Raw genomic sequence first — 25296 nt, 5'->3', positions numbered from 1 at the left:
GTAAAAACCAGATTCTTCCTTAGATCCAACACTGACTGAGCAAACTTTAAGCAATTTTCACCAAGTTCACATGCTGAAAAGATTCCCTTTGTTACCGACTCATATTTAACCAGAATCTGAGCACATCTTGGTGGCCACGGTGTCTTTATTGATACTCATAAGCTCAACGCAGACAGTGTTTGTCTTCTGAGAATCCGTGGATGGTTTAGGACTCATAAGTGTGTCTGTGTGACAGAGTCTGGCCCTCAGGGTCATGGATTAATATTGCTTAAAAACCAACAGTAGAGGCTTTGAAGAAGTCATCCAGGGTTAGGAACTTGGGGTACTGGGCAGAGTTTATTTGAGCAATTCATGGAAATTAAATAAAGCAAATATAGATAACTATCGGTTCAAAGGATAAATTCAAAAGTAAGATAGAAAATGTTGCAAGACAATGGGATGAGAACAGGACATTACAGTTCACTGGGTGAAAAAGCAATGTCAAAGGTTATAACAGTAGATTCCCCCTGTGTAACTACCTCAAGTGGCACCAAATTCTACACCTCCAGAAACTACCGAAAAAGGACAAACTCAACTCAAAATGATGTAATATAATTTACATTACAGAAGGAGGAAGTAAAGATTAGAGCCCCTCTCTTTCATTCTATAAGTTCTCTCCCTTTGGAGAACCCTGACTAATACAGATTTTAGTACCAGAAGAGGTTCTAGCACAACAGTAGGTCTGCAAGTGCTGTCCTTGACCTGTCCAGCTCAGCGCTCAGTCCTATCCCCAGCTCTTTTACAAGACTCCCCGAGCTCGGCCTGATGTTTCACTGTGGGTGTCTGCATCTGTTTCCATTCAGTGCTGGATGAAGCCTCTCAGGGGACAGCTATTCCAGGCTCCTGTCTCCAGGCATAGCAGAGTATCACTAAGACTGTCAGGGGTTGACTCTCTCAAATGGAATGGATCTCAAGGTGGGCAGTCATTGGTCGGCCATTCCCTCAAACTCTGCTCCATCTTTGTCCCTGAACATCATGGAGGCAGGACAAATTTTGTTTTTAAGGTTTTGCAGCTGGATTAATGTCTCCCTCCCTCCACTGGAAGTCCTGCCTGGCTGTAGGAGATGGCCACTTCAATCTCCATATTCCCTGTTAGTAGGAGTCTAAGGTAGGTCATCCCTATAGACTCCCCAGAGCCTCCCTTATCCTAGATCTCCAGCTATTTCCAAAATTGCCCCCACCAGTTTCTGTTCTCATACCCAGACCTCTCGAGCAGCCTCTCCCCATACCTGATCACAGTTCCCCTCCTCACCCCCTCTCCCACCTATCTCCCTTTGATGACTATTTTGTTTGCTTCTGAGTGAGATTCATGAAACCTCCCTTGGGCTCTCGTAATTACCTTTGAGTCTGTGGATTGTAGTATGGTTATCCTGCACTATGGCTAATGTCTACTTATAAGTGACTAGATACCATGCGTATCTTTCTGGATCTGAATCACCTCACTCAGGACGATATTTTCTAGTTCCATCCATTTGCCCACAAATTTCACGATGTCTTTGTTTTTAATAGCTGAATAGTATCTCATTGTGTAGATGTACCACATTTTCTTTTTTCCATTCAGCAGTAGAGGAACATCTGAGCTATTCCTAATTCTTGGCTACTACAAATAAAGCTGCTATGATCACAGCTGAACGAGTGTCTCTATGGTAGAGCGGGGTATGATTGGGGCATATAGCTGAGACTTCAGGTAGAACTATTTCCAATTTTCTGAGAAACTGCCAAATTGATTTCCAAAGTGGTTGTCCAAGTTTGCACTCTCACCAGCAATGGGTGAATATTCCCTTTCCCCACATCTTCACCAGCATATGGTGTCACCTCAGTTTTTGATTATAGCCATTCTGATTGGTATAAGAAGGAATCTCAGAGTCATTTGTTTTGCATTTTCTGAGGACTGAGGACACTGAAAATTCCTTTAAGTGCTACTCAGCTACTCAAGATTCCTCTGTTGAGAATTCTCTGTTTAGCCCTGTAGCTCAGAGTTATTGGCGTTTTTGGGGGATTCGGCTCCTGTGCCAATGTGTTTAAGGAAGTTCCCCCACGTTCTCTTCTATTAGGTTCAGTATGTCCGGTTTCATGTTGAGTTCCTTGATCCACTTGACTTTAGTTTTGTGCAGGGTGATAGATATGGCTCTATTTACATTCTTCTACATGCAGACATTCAGTTTAACCAGCACCATTTGACTGAAGATGCTTCTTTTTTCCATTGTATGATTTTGGCTTCTTTATCAAAAATCAAGTGTTCATAGGTGTGTGTGTGTGTGTGTGTGTGTGTGTGTGTGTGTGTGTCTGTGTGTGTGATTTACAGACCTTTGATTTTATTCCATTCATCAACCTGTCTGTCTCTGTAACAACACGGTGCAGTTTTTATTATTATTGGCCCTGTAGTGCAGCTGGAAATCAGGATGGTGATTCCTCCAGAGGTTCTTTTATTGTTCAGGATTGTTTTGGTTATCCTGGGGTTTTGGTTTTCTATTTGAGGTTGAGAACTGCTCTGTAAAAGTCTGTAATGAATTGCATTGGAATTATGCTGGCAGTTGCCCTGAACTCATAGATCCCTTTAGGCTATATGGCCATTTCGCTGTATCAGTCCTACTGACCCATGAGCATGGGAGTTATTTCAATCTCCTGATAACTCCCTTGATTTCTTTATTCAGGGACTTGAAGTTCTTGTCATACAGGTCTTTCACTTGCTTGGTTAGAGTAATACCACCATAGTTTGCATTATTCATGGCTATTGTAAAGGTTGCTGCTTCCCTAATTTCTTTCTCGGCCTGTTCATTGCTTTATAAACGAGGGCTACTGATTTATTCTGAATTAATTTTGTCTGTGGCCTCTTTGCTGAAGGTGTTTATCAGCTGGTAGAATTTTGGGAGTCACATACGTGTACTATCACATCATCTGTGAATAGTGATACCTTGATTTCTTCTTTTCCAATTTGTTCCCCTTTGATCTCCTTTAGTTGTCTTAGTGCTCTAGCTAGAACTTCCTCCAAGTACTATGTTAAATTGATAGAGAGAAAATGGGCAGCCTTGTCTTATCTGTGATTTTAGTGGATCTGCTTTATATTTTTCTTTATTTTTTTGATGTTGGCTTTTGGATTGCTGTATATTGTTTTTATTGTGTTTAGAAATGCACCTTATATCTCGGATCTCTCCAACACATTTAATATGAAGGAGTGTTGTGTTATGTCAAAGACTTTTTCTGCATCAAGTGAAATGATCATGTGATATTTTTCTTTTAGTTTGTATGTACAGTGGATTGCATTGATGGATTTCTGTACATTGAAACATCCCTGTATCCCTGGGATGAAGCCTACATGATCATGGTGAATAATGTTTTTGATGTGTTCCTGGATTCGGTTTGCAAGCATTTTATCCAGAATATATGTATCAATGTTCATAGTGTAAATTGGTCTGAAGTTCTCTTTATTTATTGAGTCTTTGTGTGGTTTAGGTATCATTGAATTCTAGAAAGTGCTTAATTCATTTCTTTATTTCCAGTGGCTGGACAATAGAGGTGGGGGTCCAGGGAGGGGAGTATGCAGCTCAGGGCAGTATTTTGTTAAGAATGTGTTTGTACAGATTTTCATGTTTTATTTCTTTGTCATGGAGTATCAGAACGTTTAAGAGATTATCAATAGTTGTCATATTTAACTTTTGAGATATCAAAGGAATGTCCCTTGAAGGAACATCATAAAATTTATAATAAATTTTTGGTTGTACGAGGGATGCTTACATCACGCTGTGTACAATTATGACTCTGTTAAACACATAACACCTTTGAGGCTCTACATGGGGTAGTTACACAGGCACAGTTATGACCTGGCTATTACTTCCACCTGAAAATTAAGCATGACAAAGAGATCTGACTGTGTGTCACATTGACCAGGGGTGAGCTTGTAATTACTTCTTGGTTGTCAATGACATCCAGAATTAACTAAACCTTAACAGCCAATGCACGTATGAGAGAGTGGCTAAATCAATTGAAGATGGAAAGACCCACTTTTAATCCAGATCTTTTTGAGGAGGGAAGGTCCACCTTGAAACTGGGTCACCCCCTCTGCTGACAGATGTGGAAGAAGGTAGATCCCTCCCTACAGCCTCCTCTTACTCTGGCTAGCAGGTGCATTCCTTCATTAGCATTAGGGCCTACTTTGGAATTCTGACATACACTGAAAAACAGCTATGACATCGAGACTTGTGGACTAAACAACTCCTTAACTCTTGGACTTTATGTTAATAGATTACCTAAACTACAGTCTGTAGACCATTCTAATAAACTAATCACACACACACACACACAAACACACACACACACACTGTAACTTTTATTCCTCTAGGGAACCCCACTTAATACAATACCACGAAGACACTTACATTTGATTTGTATTGGGTAAGAAGTAATGAAAGCATTCACAAAAAGACTGGAACAGAAAAAAGTGCTAAGACAAACTCACAAAAAAGGACCAAGAATAGTTTCTTATGGAGAAAAACCTAAGACTATCTAAAGTAACTCCGGTAAAAGAATCTAACTTCAGAATTAGGGGTATAGGCCGCTGGTGGTGAATGGTGACTTTGTAACCATGACACCCTCATTCAATCCTCAGCACCCAAAAAACAAAAGAACAGAATGTAACTCCGAGGTTAGAAGACTAGTAACCAAGGCTTTTAGTTGAAACATTAGCCTGAAACATTTGTAATGAAGATGAGATTAATATTTTAATGTAGATAAAAAATAGATCCTTTGGAGCTGGAGTTACAGATGGCTGTGAACCACCATGTGGGTGCCATGAACCAAACCTAAGTCCTCTGAAAGAACAGCCCTATGCTTTTAACCGGTGACAAAGCTCTCCAGTCCTGACTTGTCTAGTTAGACTTTTTTAGTTTTATTTTATGTGTATAAGTGTTTTTGCTACATGTATGTCTGTTCAACACATATACAACTCGTGCCTGAAGAGGTCAGAATAAGGTGTCATATCTTCTGAAACTGGAGTTATAAATGGTTGCGAGCTATCTGGTGTATGCCAGAAACTGAACTCAGGTCCTCTGTGAGGGCATCGAGTGCTCTTACCCACTGAGCTATCTCTCCAGCCTCGACTTTTCTATTTTTAAAAAGGACGATAATGAGTACAAGTTTTGTGCTCCAACTCTCCAACTACTGGCTGCAAATTATAAGCACAAACCTAATAGAGACCTAACAAGCACAAAGGTAGCCCCAGCAATGCGGCTGTAGGATACAGCGCAACACTGAGGTTGGCCAGTAGGGGCCAACCATACACCTTGCTGCACTTGCTCTGTGAGACCCAGCATCGATTTCTCGGTGTTGTTAAGATTAGATGCCCCAACATATAAAAAAGACACGTGCTCCACTATGTTCATGGGAGCCTTATTTATAATAGCCAGGAGCTGGAAAGAACCCAGATGCCCTTCAACAGAGGAATGGATACAGAAAATGTGGTACATCTACACAATGGAATATTACTCAGCTATTAAAAACAATGACTTTATGAAATACGTAGGCAAATGGTTAGAACTGGAAAATATCATCCTGAGAGAGGTAACCCAATCACAGAAAAACACACATGGTATGCACTCATTGATACGTGGCTATTAGCCCAAATGCTTGAATTACCCTAGATGCATAGAACAAATGAAACTCAAGTCGGATGATCAAAATGTGACTGCTTCACTCCTTCTTTAAAAGGGGAACAAGAATACCCTTGGCAGGGAATAGAGAGGCAAAGATTAAAAAAGACACAGAAGGAACACCCATTCAGAGCCTGCCCCACATGTGCCCCATACATATACAGCCATCCAATTAGACAAGATGGATGAAGCAAAGAAGTGCAGGTGGACAGGAACCAGATGTAGATTGCTCCTGAGAGACACAGCCAGAATACAGCAAACACAGAGGCGAATGCCAGCAGCAAACCACTGAACTGAGAATAGGACCCCTGTTGAAGGAATCAGAGAAAGAACTGGAAGAGCTTGAAGGGGCTCAAGACCCCATATGTACAACAATGTCAAGCAACCAGAGCTTCCAGGGACTAAGTCACTACCTAAAGACTATACATGGCCTGACCCTGGACTCTGACCTCATAGGTAGCAATGAATATCCTAATAAGAGCACCAGTGGAAGGGGAAGCCCTGGGTCCTGCTAAGACTGAACCCCCAGTGAACTAGATTGTTGGGGGGACGGCGGCAATGTGGGGAGGATGGGGAGGGGAACACCCATAAGGAAGGGGAGGGGGGAGGGGGATGTTTGCCCGGATACCGGGAAAGGGAATAACACTCGAAATGTATATAAGAAATACTCAAGTTAATAATAATAAAAAAAAAAGTGAACACAACATAAAAAAAAGATTCTTACTCTTTCATCTGTAGATGAGCTTAACAGAACTACGCATGCGTAATCCCAGAGGCTGTGGTGTGGTTGTCGGGTCTGTCCTATTATCTCTAGAGTTTCAGTCCTTATTTAGTTTGTCAGTAGTATTTGACTGGCTCCTCCATATTTTTATATATCTAATTAAAACTTATTGCATAGTGGATGGATGAAACTGTATAAGATTAAACTGAGCGCCACAAACAATTAACACGGAATGTCACACAGATTGGTACTTCTCTGCACTCTAACACTTATAGTTATTTTATTATTTATAAACAAATTTCTGACACTAGATTTATACTGTATTTAAGACTGGAGTTTCTTTTTCTTTTAATATCCATCTCAAGTAGGTCCATTCTTTGTAGTCATTTGAAAACTATTTAAATTTCCTTTGCATCTAAATAAAACCAAAGCGATCATCTCTTCAGAAAACCAGTTCTCAGGCTTACAATGAAATTACTTCTGCATTGCTGTTTATCAGATAAATTATGACGGATAAACCAATCATTTCCATACAATCTTCATAGACACATATAATAAGCCCATTTTTAGCATTTCTTGTTATATTTGACCATTTAGATTAATTTTAATGTGTGTGTGTGTGTGTGTGTGTGTGTGTGTGTGTGTGTGCATGCGCACGCGTGCAGGTGCATGCCGAGGCCTGAGAAGGGCACTTGGGCTACATGAAAACCAACCCCTACCAAGCTCCTCACAGGCCCACATAAGCTGATACAGGATATGTGTGCCCACCAAAAATACATATATTGGAAGCTTTACCCATAGTGCCTGAAGGTGTGATTTGGTGTAAATATGGTAAGATGAGGTCTTCAGAGTGAACCCTAAGTCAAAATGACTGACCAGTGTCCTCAAAAGAAAAGACTAGGATACAGGATGGATCAGAGAAGAGACTTCCTGAAGACCGGGGAACATGATTCCACCAATGAGAAAGAGCTCAGAAGAAGCAAGCCCCATCAAACACCTTGCTCCCAGAGTTCTGGCTGCCAGAAATGAGAAAGTCTAATTTTTGCTGATGTCACCCATATTGCATGAGATCGAGAGGGCAGCCCCTGTAAACTGACAAAACTCCCTTTGTAGCCTTAACTCATTTCGTAATTCCTGTGTTCACTGTGTTCCAGCAAGGTTTCCTTTGGCTCTCTGAACTATTTGTACTCCTGTTTGCCATGGCCTTCACGTATGTATCCATTCTCCCCACACCCTAGAAGGCCCACTGCCTAGTTCCTGTTAGTATGGTCAATTCTCTTGTGCTTAAAACAATAGATTACTTTATGTGTATGAATGTTTTGCCTGCATGTATGTCTGTGCAGCACATGCACACAGTGCCCACATAGGGTGTCGGGTCCTTGGAACTAGACTTATGGATTCCTGTGGGTGCTGGGAATTTAACCGGGAATCATCTCTCCAGTATCTCCCTCTTCTGGTGTCATCCTGCCTTCCCTCCATCAGCCATTGGTGACTGAAGGCTAACACTGCCAAGGCACTGACCCTTCTGAGCATGCAGTAGTGTGGATGCATGGTTCCTGGCCTCGGTGGCTTTCAGATTCCCCTGAGTTAATATCTTTGTATTGCAATGTTCCTGTGACAGATACCTAGTTGGGGAAAGGACTCGAGACCTGTGAAGAAAGACTACTCATGGATATCAGAATGAAATCCCAGACATCATGATGCAGTATAGCTTAGAGTCCACCCCCAACCTTGAAAAAAAGACTGCTTGGTTGTGAGGAGTGTGAATAGCTAGCCGTCCCAACTGTTAACTGCTTCAGACTCCCTTGTCTTTGAGCTGAGATGCTGGTCTCTTTGGGGTGCACATCCCCCCACCCCATGATCGAGCAAAACTGTGGCATAGCATTTCTGCCTAACACAGGATAACTTCCCTTCCTTGATTCTGCTGTCTCCTAGCTCCCTTCATCCTTCATGAGTTCCTGGCCAATAATCTCTTTGTCCCCTAAGGTTTGTTTCTGCCTGTTTTCTGGAGACCGCTCTAGGTTTTGGGAGTTAAGCAGGTGGATTACAGTGGCTCCAAGCATCATCTGACACTGACAGAAGCAGGTGCTTTAGAACTGATGTTGAGCTGGGGTCAGCAGTCCTATCTGTCACTCTGCTGGAGGGACTACAGAATATTTCCTCTCTGGGACATGAATCAAATAAGCCCGTGTTCAATGATGTTCTTCTTGGCCCCAAACACAGCCTGGCACCATGTAAGTGACTCGAATGTTTCCGCAGGCTTTCTGAATGGGTTATATATTCAATTAGCTGAGGGTAAGACTCAGGTAAAGGTCATTAAATCATTTTCCTATTAGTCAGTTTCAGAAATGCTAGCTAGTTACACATGGGCCATTAGCTGGTTACACGTACATTCCTTAAACCCCTTACCCACGTGCTTTGTCTAGTCATTTCTTAACAGCCTCAGTGCTTCAGTCACATGAACAGCCCACATGTACTGAGGAGTGTTAAGTGGAAGGGACTGGCTGTTGCCTTCTGCTGGGGAAGCATCTTCTCATTCATTACTAGAAAAGCAGTAATCTATAGCCAGACGTGGTGCTACAACCTGTAATCTTAGCATTCAGGAGGCTGGAGCTGGGGGAGTGCCACAGATACAAGACCATTCAGAAACTCAGAAAGCTCAAGGCAAGCCTCTATGTGAGTTGCTGGGAAGACAGATCAGTTGAGAAGTACTTGCTGTGAGGGCTGTGCGGGCTCCCAGCAAGGTCAGAGCAGATGCTCGGAACTCACATTAAAAAAGCTGGTCATGGCTGCCTTTAACCCCAAAACTAGGTAGATGGTGGAGACTGGAGGATTGCTGGGACTTACTGGCCAGCCAGCCTATCTGAAATACACTAAGTCCCAGATTCTGAGGGAGACCCTGTCTGAAGTGGATAAAGTAAAAGGAGACAGAGGGAGACAACTGGCACCCTGTTCTGACTCCTGCGTATACAAGCAAAGGCACAGGCATGTGCACATATGTGCACATGTGTCACACACACCGTAATCAACCAAAAAAAGTAAGAGGAGGGGAGAGGAGCAGGAGAAAAAGAAGAGGAGAAAAGAAAAATGATAATCCCCTAGTCAAGCATTTACCAAATGCTTGTCGACTAAGAGGGGCCAGTAGTCATGTCTCATTCAATCTCAAGCTACACCCCCTCCTCCATATTTTAAAGAAACCCACGTGCAGTTTCAGTCCGATGTGTCTGGAGTCTACAATGCTGTTTCTTCCTCTTTCAACTATTTAACCATCCTCCCTTCCGGTAAAAACATCCAGACCTGTGTAGTGGCGTTAATAAGAACAAATGCTCCTGAGTCAGATGGACAGGCTTGGGTTTAAATCTAAGTTCTCTTCCTGACTGGCTGTATGGTCTTGTATAGTTACTTAATTGTAGGGAGCGCCACATATAGATAAAAGATGGCGGTGACATCTGCTGGTCGCTTGTGGTTAACACCCACAAAGCACATGTCCTGGCATTTCTCTGGCAAGCTATCAGGCTGGAGTGATATTCATGCTAATGAGGTATTTTATGATCCACCAATCCCTAGAGGGCAAGTATATAGCCATAACCTGTTTTTGTATTTAAGGCTGTTGCCTTTGTTGCTCGGGGTCCCTGTATCAAGAATGAGGTGTTCCTGCAATAAAGGGTGTTGAGAAGAATCCAACGGTGTTGTGTCTTCCATGTTAGAAGATGTGGGCGTTGCAACTGGTGGCCTTTACTGGGACCCGAGGACATCCTCGTGGATTCACAACTCTTCAACCTCAGGATGGCGACGTCGGTAAGTTTCCAGATGGGACAATAAAGCTCCTGGATAAGTGACAATAAAGCTCCTGGATAAGGGACAATAAAGCTCCTGGGAGAGGGACTATAAAGCTCCCGGACAAGGGACTCTAAAGTTCCCTATTAGGGACAGTAAAGTTCTCTGGACTAAGCAGAGGCGATGAAAGCCTTGGTTTAGAGGCAAAAAGGTTTATGGAGCACAGCAATGTTGTTTTCCCCAATTGATCCTCTGTGGGTTGGACTAGCACTTTTGCCTTTTACCCTTTTTGTGTGGTGGTGTTGTTACTGTTTGAATTGCCACCGTCCCGGGCATGAGTGCATTTGCTGGGAAGAGCCCACTAATGATGAGCTACAAGATCGTGTGTAAATAAACACTTCAGCCCGCCCTGCTCGTAAATGGATCGTAAATAAGCTCGTAAAGCATGGGAAACTCACACTGCACCCTGCTCCTGTTTGCTCTTCAGGAGCTTCTTGGTCAGCATAAGCTTAAAATTGAAAGGAAATTTAATTTTATGGACCCCGCTCTAGTGGCGGTGTATTGGTTGATAGCCAACATTATTTTTTGAAACATAGTGTTTTACCTGTGCTTCTGCTCGAAGCCCACACAGTAGGGGGGAGCGAAACTAGCTGTGGAGCTTCTGTAGTGAGCATGGGGACTTCTCAGTCTCACTCAATTTTTCTGACTCTTCAAGAGCTGTTTGAAAGAAAAAGGCTTAGGAAGAAAAGAAGCACTCTAGAGAGATTTCTTAGTGAATGCGATGCCATTGCACCTTGGTTCTCTGTCTCTGGGAATCTCACGGTGGGCAGCTGAGATCAGAAATGCTGTCAGCAGGCTATAAAAAAGGGACAGGCTGTGTTAGAAATGCTAAGGAGGAATGATCTGAAAAGGCTGAGAGCGAGGCGGGGGAGGACTCTAAGGAAAACAAGAGCAAGAAAAGAATTTATCCATCCCTCAAGTAACAGGGTAAGAGAAAAAAAATTCCAGTTGCTGCCTTTAGTGGCCTGACCTTCAATGCTTGCTCACAGAAGGAGAGCGTTCATGAAGAGAAGTTCTTTAAGGGAGCCTGCCTTATCTGCTGGCCTTATTCCAAGAGAGGAGTTGATCTCCAACATTAAGTTTCTTTTACCGTTGGTCATCATTAACATGGAGAGTGCCTTTGGTCCTATCCCCTCAGCAGCCAGTTCCTGCCCCTATGGTCAAAATGCCCCAGGTTTGGGGACAGGGGAGCCCCTGAAATAGTTTCAGAAAGAGTCCGCAGAAGACTGTGAGTAACTTTGTTTTGCCAGACAGAACAGGCTTTACTCTATGATGATGAGAGGAGAAAGTCTTGGCACCAGCTCTTCAACTTACTCCAACTGGAGGCTGTGGCCAAGGTCAAGATTAATGTTTTCTTTTCCATGGGCCTTTAGCCCACTGAGACAGTTTGATAAAGGGCTGCTACTGATGTCCTGAAAGTCCCAGGTGAACTGGTTACAATTCTTTTGTCAGCCACTTGATGAAAAGATCATTTAAAAACATTAAATGACTTTCAGAAATTACTAGGAAGCATAAATTGGATTCGACCCTATATTAAAATGCCCAATGTAGAGTTACAACCACTCTATGAGATCCTGAAAGGGGATTCTCAGCTTACTTCACCCCGTGCTTTAACCAAGGAAGCACGATTATCCTTAAGGAAAGTAGAAGAAAGACTGGAAAAGGCAATGCTAAGAAGGTGCAAGGAAAAGGAAGATCTCCTTTAGTGTATACTGAGAATTTTTCATCAGCCTACAGGAGTGCTATGGTAACAAGGACCGCTTCTTTGGATTTATCCCCATATTTCTCTTAATAAGACCCTTGAATATTACCCTTCTGCTGTTGCACAGCTTGCTATGTTAGGTGCAAAATCTTGCATTCAGAATTTTGGTATTGTACCCAAGAAAATTATTATACCTTATACTACAGCTCAGATGGAAACATTGTGTGCCCTGATAGATGATTGGGCCATATTATGCTGTAGTTTTGATGGAGAGTTTGACAATCATTATCCTAAGGATCCTTTGTTACAATTTTTTTCTGAACATCCAGTGATTTTTCCTAAGATCACTGCCTCAGAGCCTTTGTCTGGAGCATTAGATATTTATACAGATGGCTCCAAAACAGGTGTAGATGCCTATATGGTTGATTCTCAAGAAGGAGTATTAATTCAATACAGTCCAGGCACCTGCCAAATTATAGAATGTAATATTGTATTGGAAGTTCTTAAAAGATTTCATGATTCCTTTAATTTAATTTCTGATTCTGCTTATGTAGTTAATGCTGTGCGCTCACTTGAAATTGCAGGGCCAATTAGGTCGACTAGTACTGTATGTCAAATTCTTTCAGAATTACAAAAATTGATTTGTGCCAGAAAAATACATTTTTCAGACAACATATTCGAGCTCATACTAATTTGCCTGGTCCCATTGCCAGCAATAACGCCCTGGTGGATGCCAGTACTTGTAGAGAGTTTATTTTTCATGCAGCTCCGGTTGATCTCGCTAGAGATTTTCATCAAAAGTTTCATGTTCCTGCCTTCACTCTTCAACAAAAATTTAAAATCTCTAGAGCTGCAGCTCATGCTGTGATATTTCGTTGCCAGAATTTTGTTCAATTTCACACCCTCCTCAGGTGGGAATTAACCCTCGTGGTCTGATTCTGCTAAAAATTTGGCAGATGGATGTCACACACATATCTCAATTTGGAAATTTAAAATATGCTCATGTTTCTGTTGATACCTGTTCCGCGGTATTATACATGCCACTCTGATGACTGGTGAAAAAGCTCGTAATGCCATTAGTCGTTGCTTAGAGGCGTAGGCAGCCTGGGGAAAGCCTGATAGTCTCAAGACAGACAATGAGCCTGCCTACACTGCAAAGTCCTTTCAGGCATTTTGCCAGACAATGCAGGTCACGCATACTACTGGATTACCCTACAATCCCCAGGGTCAAGGAATTGTGGAAAGAGCACAGCCTACCTTAAAAGAGCTTATACAAAAACAAAAAGGGGGAATTGCCTATGGCAAAACACCAAGAGAACAGTTGTCATTAGCGCTTTTTACTTTGAACTTTTTAATCTTGGACGGACATGGCTGTACTACACTTATGAGTAATGCAGAAGTAAAGTGGAAGGATGCCTTAACTGATGAATGGCGTGGCCCAGATCCCGTGATTTCGAGATCTAGGGGAGCTGTTTGTGTTTTTCCACAGAATCAAGACAATCCAATTTGTGTGCCTGAGCGTTTGACTTGCAAACTGCCTCCTGCTACTCCTGACAATGGAACTATGCACTCTATTATTGCTGGGAATGGTAATCCAGGTTGATTCACTCACTCTGTGGGCTATTGCCAGATCCTGGCCAGTACTTATGCCAGTTCATAGCAATTCTACTGTTTTGCCAACCTTCTTCTCCACCTCCTGTTTGCGTGATGTTCCTTGTATAGTGCCTAATGGAGAATTGTCCCAACGGTATACTGCCACTAATCTTTCTTTGTTGCATACATTATGTTTCACTCTTAAAAATTCCTCCCAGCCTTGTATATGGCTGCGAAGGACAAAATTGGCTAATTGGTTGGATCCTATGAGCAATAGTGCTATGGGCACTGGGACCATCCTGGCTGATTTGAATCAAGTTACCCAAGGAGCCTCTTCAGGCCGTGGAGACACATCAATCAATAATTCTGCTGAGTTGAACATTACAACTTTGATTATGATGCATAATTGTAGTTTTCCATCACGCCTGGGGCAAGGAAATCACACACTGGATAAGTCTACCTGTCGTAGAGTCCTACCTACTTGCTCCCATATCAAGCGTTTCCACCTAATTTTTCCCCATGTCAGAATCCATTCCATAGAGCAAAACAATTCCTATGGCGACTTGAATTTTCCCCTCCTCTTGGCAATGTACAGTATGATCGGGGGGAAAATAAGTCTGGCAAGCCTTATTTTGGCCTTGGTATCAATGGGTATTATCAAATGAGCAGGGAGCATACACATCTCTAATTCCTTTTGCCTGATTATTAGGTGTAGACTTTACATTGTATAATATTTCAGTCACTAGAACAAATAACAAAACCAGTTTAGTAAATGTAAAGATTAATGGCCTTTATCAAATGATACTGCCGTTGGAGCTTCAGTATGTGTTAGACCAACTATCTTCTTTCTGATAAGCACTAATGAAAGTGATGATGCTATAAAATGTGACAACTCTGATGTAGTCTGCTATTTAACTGAATACTGGGATGGCACCAATGATACTGCAGTGATGGTCAAGATTCCCTCCTTTGTGCCAATCCCAGTAGAGGCCAACCCAGATAGTTTCCCCATACTTCATTTACTAAGAACCAAAGGGGATTTTGGTATTATGGCAGCTATAACTTCAGACATTGTACTATCAGCCGCTGCAGCAACACCAGCCGCGATTGCTATGACTAATCAAGTACAGACGGCTGAGACTATCAATCAGATTGTGGAAAGAACAGCAGAGGCATTAGAGATACAAGAAGAATTTAATGCCCACTTGACATCTGCCTTTCTATTAGCTAATCAACGAATGGATTTAATTCAAGAACAAATTGAAGCAATATATCATATGACACAGCTGTCCTGCATTTCCTCCCTTAGAGGTTTATGCATTACTCCTTTGCAAGTTAATTTTTCTCAGTATTCTCAAGAGAGCAAAGAAATCTCGAATTATCTGAAAGGAAACTGGTCCATGAAAGTGGAGCAACTATCGAGACAATTGCTGATGCAGATTGCTGTCGTTAACAACACTAGATTGAATCCTATCACGTTTGGAGATTTGACCTCATGGATTACCGATGCTTCCTCCTTTTTAAAAGAATGGGCTGGCATGTTTGCCTGGGGGGCCATTGATCTTTTGGGATGTGGAGTATGTCTATAGCTCTTCTGCCATTTAAAACGAGAGCATGCCAGACACAAAGCGATTGTTTACAAGGCTATGGTCGCCATTGCAAGTCATGCTTCTCCCAACACATGCCTGGCCTCTTTGGAAAATTAAGAGTTCGCCCTAGATCCTATTTTGTCACTGTCATGTGAACTCATTGTATCCAGAGACGGGCAACTTTCCTTGGGCTCAGACCAACCTAAGACAGGGTCCCAGTGGCAATAGGGTAACACAGTGACAGGAATAGCCAAGCTGCCGAGAGGAACGACCTAAGACAGGAGCAATGACAATATTGACGTGACACCCTGATCTAGACCAGTCATAGACAGAGGTGGCTACACCCCGTTTGAACATACGGGCTGGTCAAATGGTCCTCTGCCCAATTTCTCCCCAATAAAAAGGCACATAGAGCCAAGAACGGTGTGTTACAGCATAAGTTCATTTATTGCCATTGGGGTACAAGAGTGGCCTGCCATAGCCGAGTTGGGCTCTCTGTGAGACATGTCTGAACTCTCTCAGACCACTACCTCCATCTAATGGCTTCTTTTTTTTTTATAATACAAAAAAGGAGGAGTTGTAGGGGCGGCACATATAGATAAAAGATGGCGCTGACATCTGGTGGTAATTTGTGGTTAACACCCACAAAGCACATGTCCTGGCATTTCTCCAGCAAGCTATCAGGCTGGAGTGATATTCATGCTAATGAGGTATTTCATGATCCACCAATCCCTAGAGGACAAGTATATAGCCATAGCCTGTTTTGTATATAAGGCTGGTGCCTTGGTTGCTTGGGGTTCCCGTACCAAGAATGAGGTGTTCCTGCAATAAAGGGTGTTGAGAAGAATCCAACAGTGTTGCATCTTCCTTGCTGGATGAGGTGGGCATTGCACTAGATCTTTCTGAGTCTTAGCTAACACTATGGAAAGATGAAAATAAATAGTACATACTAGAGAGTTGATGCGAAGTGGAAATAAACCTATCGAGGACTTGCCTCCTTCTTGAATTCTTTAATTCCCCACATCAAACACTATTTTATGTTTCTAGTTCCAGGGTAAATACAATTTATACGGATACAAAAAATATTTATAACTGTGTGTCTTTGTAAGCAGACTCTTGACATCATTTCTACTTGGAATTCCATCAGCAAATATAACTTTGAACAATACCTTTGTTTTCCTTTAATGATGAGATTATGTCCAGTCAGTTAAAGTCCAACGTTCTCTGAGGTAAACAGCTGAAGCAGTTTACCTTACTAAGTTAGCAGTTTGCATTCTGAGGTCAAGCTTTTGGGGTGGGGGGGTGGGGGCTGTCAGCTGAGCTTCTGAAGACCCTTCCTGATAATCTTTTTAAGTTAAGAGTTATTATTTTTATGCATATGTGCCTGAATGAGTGAGTTCATATGTACCACATGTGTACAGGAGGTCACAGGGGCCAAAAGAGGTTCATTTCCTGTGACTGGAGCTAGAGTCAGTTGTGAGATGCCATGTGAGTGCTGGGAATTGAACCTGGGTCCTCAGCAAGAACAGGTTTCAAAGAATCTGACTCCTTCTTTTGACCTCCTTCTGACTTCCTTGGCCCCAGGTGTGTGCATGGTACACATGCAAAACCAATGCTCATACGCATGAAATGTGAATGAATCTTTTAAAAGAAAACCCAAGTAGTTCAGCTTCTTCCACACTCCACTCAAGTCTTGTAGCAAAGATTCTTTCCATGCTTGACCTTCCAGTTCAATACCCACCTACTCCATAACTGGCTTTCTGATTCCAAGTCAGATCCAAAGTTGCATCTGGTTCCAGGTGGCCCTCTAGAACTTCCACTGTTTTTCTTGGGAATATGCTTTGTGAAATGTATGAGTGATAAAATCAATCCATAAGATATCACATTGCCATGTTTGAAAAGGGGATAAATAATCCGTGGCTTCACATCAATACATGAGAAACCATTCCACAGATCATGAGGGAAGGAGGCCCATATGAGAAGGAAAAAAAAAAGCACTCGAACCAAGAGAGCATAGAAAGATGAGCAAAGTGCTGGAGGTGGAGTGTGGGCACCATCAGCAGAGAGATTGTCCCGACAGTGAGGCAATTCTATTCCCTACCAACATGAAGGTGTTGCTGTTGGTGCTGTGTCTGGGCCTGACCCTGGTCTGCGGCCATGCAGAAGGAGCTAGTTCCTCGAGAGGGAATCTCGATGTGGACAAGGTAGGCTCAGCGAATAGTAACTTCTGACTCAGAGAGTGCTTTGGAAAACTCTTGAAGCCAAGCGGGTCCTCTGAGGGGATGGGTACAGTGGCCTGTTCTATTAGACAAATGAATGGCTTCAGACATTGAAGTAAGATCAGTCGTATGCTATTCAGATCTAACAATGTTTGGGGACCTCTGCTGTCACTGAGAAGCAGGGGCAGAATGTTAGGTATTGTGACAACTCTATCAAGCCAAACTCAAGAAGAAACATGTCCATGTGGTATCCCTGCCCCCTTCTCCCTTAAGCATTTTCTTATCCATTACAGCTCAATGGGGCTTGGTTTTCTATTGTCGTGGCCTCTAACAAAAGAGAAAAGATAGAAGAGAATGGCAGCATGAGAGTTTTTATGCAGCACATCGATGTCTTGGAGAATTCCTTAGGCTTCAAGTTCCATATTAAGTAAGTGAGATATCTGCCCTTAGCTGAGGAAGAAGAAATATGCTCAAATTCGTGATTACTAAAGTATCGGACAGAAATGAAATAACCTTTAAAAAAACAGCCATTTTCTAATTTTGCAAAAATATTCAAAAGTTAAGTGGAATCAGAAAATGGAGATATCTACAGAGTAGAGGGTGAAGAAGCCAACCAGATCAAAAATCCCCTAAGCACCAGCTTGCTCTGTTTTACAGGGAAAATGGAGTGTGCACAGAATTTTCTTTGGTTGCCTACAAAACGGCAAAGGATGGCGAATATTTTATTGAGTGTAAGTATATAGAATGTCTATATATCTATCCACAAGGAATTTAGTAAACCCTACCACCTTTATCGTGTGTGTGTGTGTGTGTGTGTGTGTGTGTGTGTGTGTGTTCGTGTGTGTGTGTGTGTGTGTTTTGCTGGGGATTGAAGTCAGGAACTTGCACCTCCCAGTCAAATTTTCTACTAGGGAACTCACCACAACCCCTTGTAGAATCTCAAGCACTTCCTGACATGGTTGATTTAGCCAGGGACACGGGGGCCATCTAATAGCTAGCACCCTGTGGCAGGCAAGGGGGATAAGTATGGTGAGGTGGAATCTGTTACTGCCCGGTAGCTAGCACCGATGCACATTGCTCAGGATGTAGCCATGTGAGATGGCAGAATTATGAAAGACAGATGTGTCACTTGAAGGTGCTGAGGGAGGCCAGTGAACCTCAGAGAGGATGAGAGAGAGAGTGAGTCGCTGCTGTGGGTAAGTGTTCTCTAGTGGGCGTCATCCCAGGGCCCCTTCCTTAGAAGTTACTTCATCAAGTCCAGAAAGCTACAGATGGGTAGCAGCCGACATCCCTGCCCCCCCATCTCTTCCAGGATATGTACTTTAATGATTTTATGTTTGGGGTAGAACAGGAAAGGGTTTACATAATTTCTTGCAGACCAGAGAATTTCTGAGCTTTGTCCCATTTCCTCCACAGATGATGGAGGGAATATATTTACTATACTTAAGACAGACTATGGCAATTATGTCATGTTTCATGTCGTTAATGTCAAGAACGGGGAAACCTTCCAGCTGATGGAGCTCTACAGTAAAGTATTTTCACATGGACACTAATCTTGGGTGGGAAAACAGGAAGGAAACTCTAGCTTTAGTATGGTTTTCCCGGTTTGGTCCGCCTCTTTCTCACTTCCTGAAGATTGACAATATTCACCTGTACCCTGCCTCATGCACAGAGATGGGCACACTCTGAAATCTCTCCTTGTGCCAAAAGGCCATTCCGTGGATGCCACATTCAGGATAGATTTGACCCACACCTGTCAACCATGTCACCAGCCATTTTCTCATCCTTATTGGGGAGCCCCTGTCTGCTCACTTAGTTCTGTGGTCAATGCCTAGGACACAGCTGCTATACTCACTGCAGCTCTTTTCACAGGCAGATCAAAGGATCTGAGTTCAGACATCAAGGAAAAGTTTGCAAAACTATGTGAGGCGCATAGAATCACTAGGGACAATATCATTGACCTAACCAAGACTGGTAAGTCACGATTCACTTATTTTCCTCATCCTGAATATTATATCATAGAAGAAATAAACCTGGGGGATTGGCTATCAGCCATTTGTTGAAAGCTGGAGAGGCACCTCATTTCCTCATTGGAGAATAAAGTGGACCGGGTACCTGAACACGTTTTTGTTCTCACTCTGCAGATCACTGTCTCCAGGCCTGAGGTTGAAGAAAGGCCTGAGCCTCCAGGTGGGCAATCTCCAGTGAGAGCAAGGGGTGGGTGGGCATGGACCAGGCCCATCCAAAAGCATTAGTATTGTGCCCCCAAATTATTATAAGAATAATTTGATAAGGAGTCTTTGAGGAAAGCTTGAAAAATGGCTTTGAATTATGTGGATTTGTGATTATCTGGTTCTATTTTGAGCTCTAAAGTAAAGTGACCCAAGCACTTAGGCAAGAAAACAAGGGAGTGAGTTTTCCATAGTTGCTGGATGGTTGTGTAAAAAGGGCTCAGTGATGTGTTAAGTGTCATTAAGAGTTAAAGTTTGAAACAGAGAGTAGCAGGATGTGAGTATGACTGCTCTTCAGAGTCTGTGGTCCCACTGCATCCCACTCTGGGCAATAAGATCTTCATGTGAATTCTGTACACCCTTGGCTTCTTACCTGGAATTGGAGTTGCATGATCTCCACTTCTCCTCCAGTCTGGAGAGCAGACTCCTTTGACCCCTCTTTCCCATTTCCCAAGACATCACTCAGACAATGTATGAAAGTCTTTAAAAGCGGCCAAGGCTTTCACCATTATTCCTCAAGGAAAGACCATTCTTCAGAGCTTCTTATGCCAAAGGTTGTGTCAACAAGCCTCAGTCCTTTCGTTACATCATTTTTCATATTCCATCCATAAGCAAAGAGTCATTTATTCTATGCCTTTTATCCGTGTTTTCTGGCAAATAATGTTGATTAGATTGCAGGGCAAGATCTATTTCTTCATCCTTTGTTCTATACAAGAGTGCCTCTCTGTCCAGAAGTCAATCCAGGAAGTGCTTAATGGGTTCCTGTATTCTTTCTTCCTGGATTACTCAGTGCTGAGTGGAGATTTCAGGACTCCAACATCACCATTTCCTGTCCATGGAGCATCCTGAGACAAATTCTGCGATCTGATTTCCATCCTGTGTCACAGAAAAGTGCAATCCTCGTCACTCCAGCATCTTCCCTAGTTACCCAGGATAACACATCGAGAATTAAAAGCTTTCTTAAATTTCTCTTTGCCCCACCCATGATCATTCCGCACAAATTTCTTGCTCTTGCAGTGCAATAAATGATTACCCTTGCACTTAAATGTATGTCTATGTGTCCAGAGGGCTAACCCATGAGAGAATGAGGGGACCTCCTGAGTCCTGTGCCCAAGATCCTTCCTCATGTCCCAGAATCTTAGCTGAGTCTCAGGATTTCACCACCTCTAGAGCAGTCCCAAGACCTGATGAATGCTCTCTAGGGCTCCTGCCTTAGAGGCTTTATAAGCACCATAGAGGCATGAGACTTGCTGCACGATTCTTCCATCCATAGACTATGTTTTCCAATAGATCGAGGAGAGACACATCTTTCTAAGGCTATGGCTGCTCAACATGATTCAGGACATGCCAGGGCTCGGGGGAGGTCTTTTCATTAGAGGCCCAATGGATAAAGACAAAAGTTTGCCCAGTACCCCATAGCATCCTCTGGCCCCTAGATCGAGAGATTAAATTTGGTTCAAGCTCAGGATCCTGAATCAAGTTCATGCTGTGGTTTGCTACAGTATGGCAAAATGCTGTTCAGAGAGCCAACCAATTTTGCTGAAATCTCTCTCTGTCTCACTGTCTCCCCCACCCCTGCCACCTTCCATATCATTCTCTTACCAAAGCCTCCTCAGTGACTTCAGCCGCATCCATGCACCACTGTGCCTGGCTTTTCATTTTCAGTCTTGGAAAAAATTTAAGAGACAAAAAATCAAATTGTTCACAAACTAAGCTATCCTTGAGAATACTTACAAAATTAGGTAACAGTTCCAGTCCAGGACTCTGTGGAAGATAGAAAATGGCCTGATAATGGTGCCATAAGCCAAGGTACCGCAACCCAGAGAAAGGTCCAGACAAACTCATTAGTCCCAGGTCAACATGGCAGCTGGAGTTCACCTAAAGCCTTCCCCCTTTGATACCAAACACTTTGTGGAAATGAGATGTGAAATAGTAGAAACATTCAAATCCAAGGAAGAAATTCTAAACACCAGAGACAGAGCCAATCCCTTTGTAAAGAAGAAGAGAGGGAAGCGGTGAGGGTTGATATGGTCGAACTGTCCAATTCTCTGTGGACTGAATAAGAATGATAGGAGTCGGTAACGTTCATGGATGTGTCTGTGGCTTTTCCTCAGAAGGAATGGGAGGAGCTGGAACCTGGGCAGAGAAACCTGTAGAAGGATACAAAGGTATAGAACTTCAGAAATCCAGCCTCAATGGGTAGGGACAGTTCCCCACCACCCAGAACATGTTCCCTGCTGTCCCTTCTTCCTCAACTCCTTCATGTTTCCCTTTGATATTTTCTTGTTTTGTTTTGTTTTATTTTGGTGGTGGTGATGGTGGTGGTGGTGGTGATGGTAGTGGTGGTGGTGATGGTGGTGGTGGTGGTGGTGGTGGTGGTGGTTGGTGAGGAAGTTTTGATCCCTTTTTAATACTGTTAGGGTTTTGAATCTCGGCCCATGCCTGGACAGAAAATACTAAGACACCATGGTTTCACATGGCGAGGTTTAAGGAGAGAAGACTAGAAGAAGGGAGGAAAGGTGGCCCAGTCATGGGTATATGGTGTCCTTGGGGCAAGAACAAATAAGAACAAAGAGCGAGAGAGGAAATAAAGGGTAAGAGGGAATAAGAGGTGGGGGGGAAGCAGCTCCTTTTATAGTGTCAGGTACTATATATGGCTGTTACTAGGCAACTGTGGGGCAGAACATACCTGGCTGCTGCCAAGTAGCTGTGTGGTGGAGCTTAGACAGAATAGCAACAAGTGCTAGGAATGATGCTTGTGCCATTGCCTCCAAAAGCGAAGGTGTGCTTAGTTGAGGTTCATGGGCATCCTTATTTTGAAACATCAGAAGCCATATAACAAGTGCACTAGAGGTTACTCATGAAGGAAAGAAAAAACAAAACACCAAAACAAACAAAAACCGACTCTACATGAGAAACAATAAAGATAACTCCTCTGCCTAGTGTTTTGAAACCTGACGCCCGTATCCCTGTGTACAGGTGGACGTGAAGGCATCTTTGTGCCATTGACTGATCCACACAGATGCTGGATGCATGAGAGTCGGTGCGATGCTGGTTTCAACCTTCATGATGTAGACGCCTCTTGCTTCTGTCTTCCTTTTCTTCTTCTTTCTTCATTACTCATAATTTTCTGTGTTTTCTGTTGCAAATAGTTTTATAAGTTATCTCAGGACTTCTCCCACTGACATTAACTGAACCGAACCATATATAACCACCATTTACAGGTCAGAAACTGAATTGTGCTGGCGGTTCATACAGTTCACCTGAACAGTGGATGCTTCCGTGGACATTAGTTCTTTTATAACTGAAGCATGATTAGTGGTTTTGAAATTCAGAATGTAAAAATATTTTGGCCACGGATGTGAAAAAGTTAAGACTGGATACCTGAAGAAGTGCTTAGGGCGGGGAGTCACCTCGGTAGTTGATACTGTCTCGAGACATGCTTCCAGAGGGCAGGATGGACAGAAGTTCCCAGCAGCCCCATCGAACAACTCACAACCACCTGTAGGCCAAGTGCCCTTGTCAGGCCTCGGCATGCACTTGCGTGCCTGCGCGCATGCGCGCGCGCGCGCACACACACATACACACACACACACTCATTAAAATTAATATAAATGGAAATATAACAAGAAATGTCAAAAATAGGCTTATTATATGTGTCTATGAAGATGATATGGCAATGATTGGCTTTATCCCTCATAATTTATTTGATACATAGCAATTCAGAAGTAATTTCATTGTAAGCCTGAGAACTGGTTTTCTGAAGAGGTGATCGCTTTGGTTTTATTTAGATGCAAAGGAACTTTAAATAGTTATCAAATGACTACAAAGAACGGACCTACTTGTGATGGAAATTAAAAAAAAGAAAAGAAAAGAAAAGAAAGTCCAGTCTTAAATACAGTATAAATCTAGTGTCAGAAATTTGTTTATAAATAATAAAATAACTATAAGTGTTAGAGTGCAGAGAAGTACCAATCTCTGTGACATTCCGTGTTAATTGGTTGTGGCGCTCAGCTTAGTAGCATACAGTTTCATCCATCCACTATGCAATAGGGTATTAATGAGATATATAAAAATATGGAGGAGCCAGTCAAATACTACTGACAAACCTAATAAGGACTGAATCTCTGGAGATAATAGGACAGACCCGATAACCAAACCACGGCCTCTGTAATTACGCATGCGTAGTTCTGTTAAGCTCATCTACAGACTAAAGAGTAAGAATCTTAACCACAGGAAGGAATTGATGCTGGGGCCTCACAGAGCAAGTGCAGCAATGTGTGTAGGGTTGCTCCCTACTGGCCAACCTCAGTGTTACGCTGTACCTACAGCCGCATTGCTGGGGCTTCCTTTGTGCATGTTAGGTCTCTCTTAGGTTTGTGCTAATAATTTACAACCAGTAGCTGGAGCACAAAACTTGTACTCTTAATCGTCCTTTTTAAAAGTAGAAAAGTCGAGGCTGGAGAGATAGCTCAGTGGATAAGACCGCTCGATGCCCTCACAGAGGACCTGAATTCAGTTTCCGGCATACACAGGATAGCTTGCAACCATCTATACCTTCAGTTTCAGAAGATATGACACCTTATTCTGACCTCTTCAGGCACGAGTCGTATATGTGGTGAACAGATATACATGCAGCCAAAACACTTATACACATAAAATAAAACTAAAAAAAGATCTAACTAGACAAGTCAGGACTGGAGAGCTTTGTCACTGGTTAAAAGCATAGGGCTGTTCTTTCACAGGACTTAGGTTTGGTTCATGGCACCCACATGGTGGTTCACAACGATCTGTAACTCCAGCTCCAAAGGATCCATTTTTAATCTACATTAAAATTTAATCTCATCTTTCATTACAAATGTTTCAGGCTAATGTTTCAACTAAAAGCCTTGGTTACTAGTCTTCTAACCTCAAAGTTACATTCTGTTCTTTTGTTTTTTGGGTGCTGAGGATTGAATGAGGGTGTCATGGTTACAAAGTCACCATTCACCACCAGCGGCCTATACCCCTAATTCTGAAGTTAGATTCTTTTACCGGAGTTACTTTAGATAGTCTTAGGTTTTTCTCCATAAGAAACTATTCTTGGTCCTTTTTTGTGAGTTTGTCTTAGCACTTTTTTTCTGTTCCAGTCTTTTTGTGAATGCTTTCATTACTTCTTACCCAATACAAATCAAATGTAAGTGTCTTCGTGGTATTGTATTAAGTGGGGTTCCCTAGAGGAATAAAAGTTACAGTGTGTGTGTCTGTGTGTGTATGTGTGTGTGTGTGTTTGTGTGTGTGTGTATGTGTGTGTGTGTGTGTGTGTGTGTGTGTGATTAGTTTATTAGAATGGTCTACAGACTGTAGTTCAGGTAATCTATTAACATAAAATCCAAGAGTTAAGGAGTTGTTTAGTCCACAAGTCTGGATGTCATAGCTGTTTTTCAGTGTATGTCAGAATTCCAAAGTAGGCCCTAATGCTAATGAAGGAATGCACCTGCTAGCCAGAGTAAGAGGAGGCTGTAGGGAGGGATCTACCTTCTTCCACATCTGTCAGCAGAGGGGGTGACCCAGTTTCAAGGTGGACCGTCCCTCCTCAAAAAGATCTGGATTAAAAGTGGGTCTTCCCATCTTCAATTGATTTAGCCACTCTCTCATACGTGCATTGGCTGTTAAGGTTTAGTTAATTCCGGATGTAATTGACAACCAAGAAGTAATTACAAGCTCACCACCACCAGCGG

At 42.7% G+C, this 25296-nt stretch overlaps 1 protein-coding gene across 6 annotated transcripts; it reads left to right on the top strand.

Moving 5' to 3' along the window:
* Positions 1–780: 780 nt before the first annotated feature.
* Positions 781–24748, top strand: LOC148005826 (major urinary protein-like). 6 transcript variants are annotated; one of them, XM_087551614.1, is made up of 9 exons: positions 7542–7615; positions 10012–10203; positions 17238–17330; positions 17639–17772; positions 18003–18076; positions 18762–18872; positions 19218–19319; positions 21691–21744; positions 22556–24748. In XM_087551614.1, the coding sequence occupies exons 2-9, from the start codon at positions 10192–10194 to the stop codon at positions 22726–22728; spliced, it is 753 nt and encodes a 250-aa protein (XP_087407740.1). In that variant the 5' UTR covers positions 7542–7615; positions 10012–10191; the 3' UTR covers positions 22729–24748. The 6 variants fall into 6 exon arrangements, with proteins under 6 accessions (XP_087407741.1, XP_087407745.1, XP_087407744.1 ...); XM_087551619.1 differs by lacking the exons at positions 17238–17330; positions 17639–17772; positions 21691–21744; positions 22556–24748 and adding exons at positions 19490–19535; positions 20367–20619 and having other exon boundaries at positions 7531–7615; XM_087551616.1 differs by lacking the exons at positions 17238–17330; positions 21691–21744; positions 22556–24748 and adding an exon at positions 20367–20622.
* The last annotated feature ends 548 nt before the right edge of the window (positions 24749–25296 follow it).

The sequence above is a fragment of the Rattus norvegicus genome, chromosome 5 (assembly GCF_021556685.1).
Source record: "Rattus norvegicus strain SHRSP/BbbUtx chromosome 5, alternate assembly SHRSP_T2T, whole genome shotgun sequence".
NCBI classification, from domain to species: Eukaryota; Metazoa; Chordata; class Mammalia; order Rodentia; family Muridae; genus Rattus; species Rattus norvegicus.
Note: the sequence above shows the minus strand (reverse complement) of the source record. Positions and strands in the feature narration are given on the sequence as shown.